We start from the raw sequence: 2,522 nt of genomic DNA on the forward strand, positions 1-2,522 counted from the left end.
TTAATATTAATTGCTGTATTGGTCTGAAAAACATATACCTATTTTACAACTTAATTAAATAATAAAAAGTATTATATAATTAAAATACTGTTTATAAAACATAAAGTAAACTCGTAAAGAAATTCAAGAAAATGTTATTATAAATGATACTGAAATTAAATGTGTTATAATGGCAGTCTATGTTGGTTTTCAGTTTATTGTAAGATAAAGTTATGCAAATACATTATTAGACTGATTCAACTTAAACTGGATAGATAGAAATAGGCTTCCTGAAAGTAACAAAAACACACTATTTATTTATGTTCTGGCGGTCTAGGTGTTTGTTCTATTGCAGTAACGCAAATTTAGTTTAACTGTACCTTTGCTTCATGATCATAAACATAAAACAAAAAAATAAATAGATAATAATCATCACCGATTATTCAGATTTAAAATAAAATTGAATAAAATTGATTCCTTTCATGTTTTGATATAATATTACCTCACATTGAGATAATTTCCATCTAACTACAAAATAATCTTGATGTTTGATGGGCGTGGCAAGGGCGAGGGACGGCCACACCCCCGCACGCTTATCATTCCACGCGCTGCCTACTGTCAATCACTGAGTGGGCGGGTATATAAACATACACGAGTAACAGGTAAAATTATCATTCTCCAAACTTTCATAGAGACAGTGACCTGAACTCCTCTGCAATGCCCCTGAGCACATGCGAATACCAGCTGCTGTTTCTGCTTTGTTTTCTCATGAAAAGCTGTCACGCTTTCAAAAACGATGCAACTGAAGTGTTTGACGGGCGCGCGCTTTCATCCTCCCACGAGACTCCGAATAATGCGTCATTAAATAGAGCGCGCAATGGAGGAAGACGCGCGGACACTGGAGACCAAACCGGTGGGTATTTACTATTTTAATGTAGGCTAATAAGATGTTTCTAATAAGATTTTTTATAACTAAAACGTATGCATGCGGGTGTTGCTTTTATAAAACATGCCATGCCAAGTTATATATTTTTGCCTTAAGATGCATTTGATGATAAAATATAATTGTGCAAACACATTTCATAAAATGCAAACAGTTTATGTAAAAAGATGTTTTACAATTGCATGGCTTGGACCAAATAATGAAGAAAAAGCATCCAGTAGGTGTTCTAATTGGTTCAGATTGGTACCCCTTGCTCATCTTTTTATTTTTAAACCCTCTTTTTGCAGAACAGCACCAGGTCGGTTGCAGGGAACTGAGATCCACTAAATACATATCTGACGGCCAGTGCACCAGCCTGAATCCTGTAAAAGAGCTGGTGTGTGCCGGGGAGTGTCTCCCCACGCACTTGCTGCCAAACTGGATCGGCAGGGGTCACTACTGGAACAGACGGGACGCTCAGGAGTGGCGCTGCGTCACCGACCGCACACGCACCCAACGCATCAAACTCCAGTGTCAGGACGGCAGCACGCGCACCTACAAGATCACAGCCGTCACGTCCTGCAAATGCAAGAGATACGCGCGCCAACACAACGACTCATCTCATGCACTCGAAGGTCCATCGAAGGATCATCCTGTGCAGAATCCCAAGAAGAAAAAGAGCAGAAATAAAAATGCAAAGCAGAACCCTTGAATAGACAGATGGGAGGATCTCTCAAAAGTTGAATGAACTGATACTGATGTAGACTTGTACCAGTACAACCCTGATCCTTGAAGGAAAGTGAATTTGAACTTATACACTGACTTTTTTGTGTTATTTTTACAATAACACTGACTTGGATTGCTACAAGAGCTGTTTTTATTTTGTTCTCCTTTATTTTATGTGGACTCAGATGCGTTGTATGCTTGTATATGTGTAGGCTACTTTAGTTTTTTTATAGGGTGGTTGATGTTTTGTACAAATAACATTATTTTATACGAATACATGTGGCTAAGAAATAAACATAACAATAAGTGAAATCTGAACCTTATCTACAGTTACGTAAATATTTGCATTTCATATTTTTGTAGTTTCTTTTATATATTTTTATATAATAGTTTGTTTATGAATGTTTTACATTTACATTTATACAGTTGCATGTACAGAGTACAATAAATCAAGATGTTTACAAAGTTTGTAAAGTGTTTATAAAGTGAAGACCACAGATATTCAAGGCAATAGAGAATAGCATGCACTATAAAAGATGAATCAACTTAAAAAAAAACTTCAATTGGTAACACCTAAAAAAATTTCACCTAAAGTGATTTTTTAAGTTACAGTTTTTATGTTATTTTGTAAGTGTTACTAATTGAAGTATTTTTTTTTTTTTAGTTGATTCAACTTTTTACAGTATGGACAGACGGTGACTATGTAACAAATGAGGCGCATCCTTTCTCAATGTGTTCGTAACTCAACACTGCATTGTTGTGAAAAGCTGCGCTCACCTGCGGGCACATCAGCTACTTTTTGGTGGCGACACATGTTAAAGCTGCTTTATTGTATCCTGTATCTTTTCACTCTGTCATTCTGAAAGTCACGACCCTGTGCCTCAGGTTATTTTCC

The 2,522-nt window shown here is 36.4% G+C and overlaps 1 protein-coding gene across 1 annotated transcript; it reads left to right on the forward strand.

The window, feature by feature from the left end:
- Positions 1-676: 676 nt before the first annotated feature.
- On the forward strand, positions 677-2,149 carry sostdc1b (sclerostin domain containing 1b). Its single transcript, XM_065294606.2, has 2 exons — positions 677-892; positions 1,210-2,149. The coding sequence occupies exons 1-2, from the start codon at positions 697-699 to the stop codon at positions 1,611-1,613; spliced, it is 600 nt and encodes a 199-aa protein (XP_065150678.1). The 5' UTR covers positions 677-696; the 3' UTR covers positions 1,614-2,149.
- The last annotated feature ends 373 nt before the right edge of the window (positions 2,150-2,522 follow it).

Source organism: Paramisgurnus dabryanus, chromosome 19 (assembly GCF_030506205.2).
Source record: "Paramisgurnus dabryanus chromosome 19, PD_genome_1.1, whole genome shotgun sequence".
Classification (NCBI taxonomy): domain Eukaryota; kingdom Metazoa; phylum Chordata; class Actinopteri; order Cypriniformes; family Cobitidae; genus Paramisgurnus; species Paramisgurnus dabryanus.

Excerpts from the sequence above, each read along its gene's own strand:
- sostdc1b (XM_065294606.2), top strand. The coding sequence starts at position 697 with ATGCCCCTGAGCACATGCGAATACCAGCTGCTGTTTCTGCTTTGTTTT. Across the intron at positions 893-1,209 it reads GGACACTGGAGACCAAACCG|AACAGCACCAGGTCGGTTGC; the intron begins GTGGGTATTTAC and ends CTCTTTTTGCAG.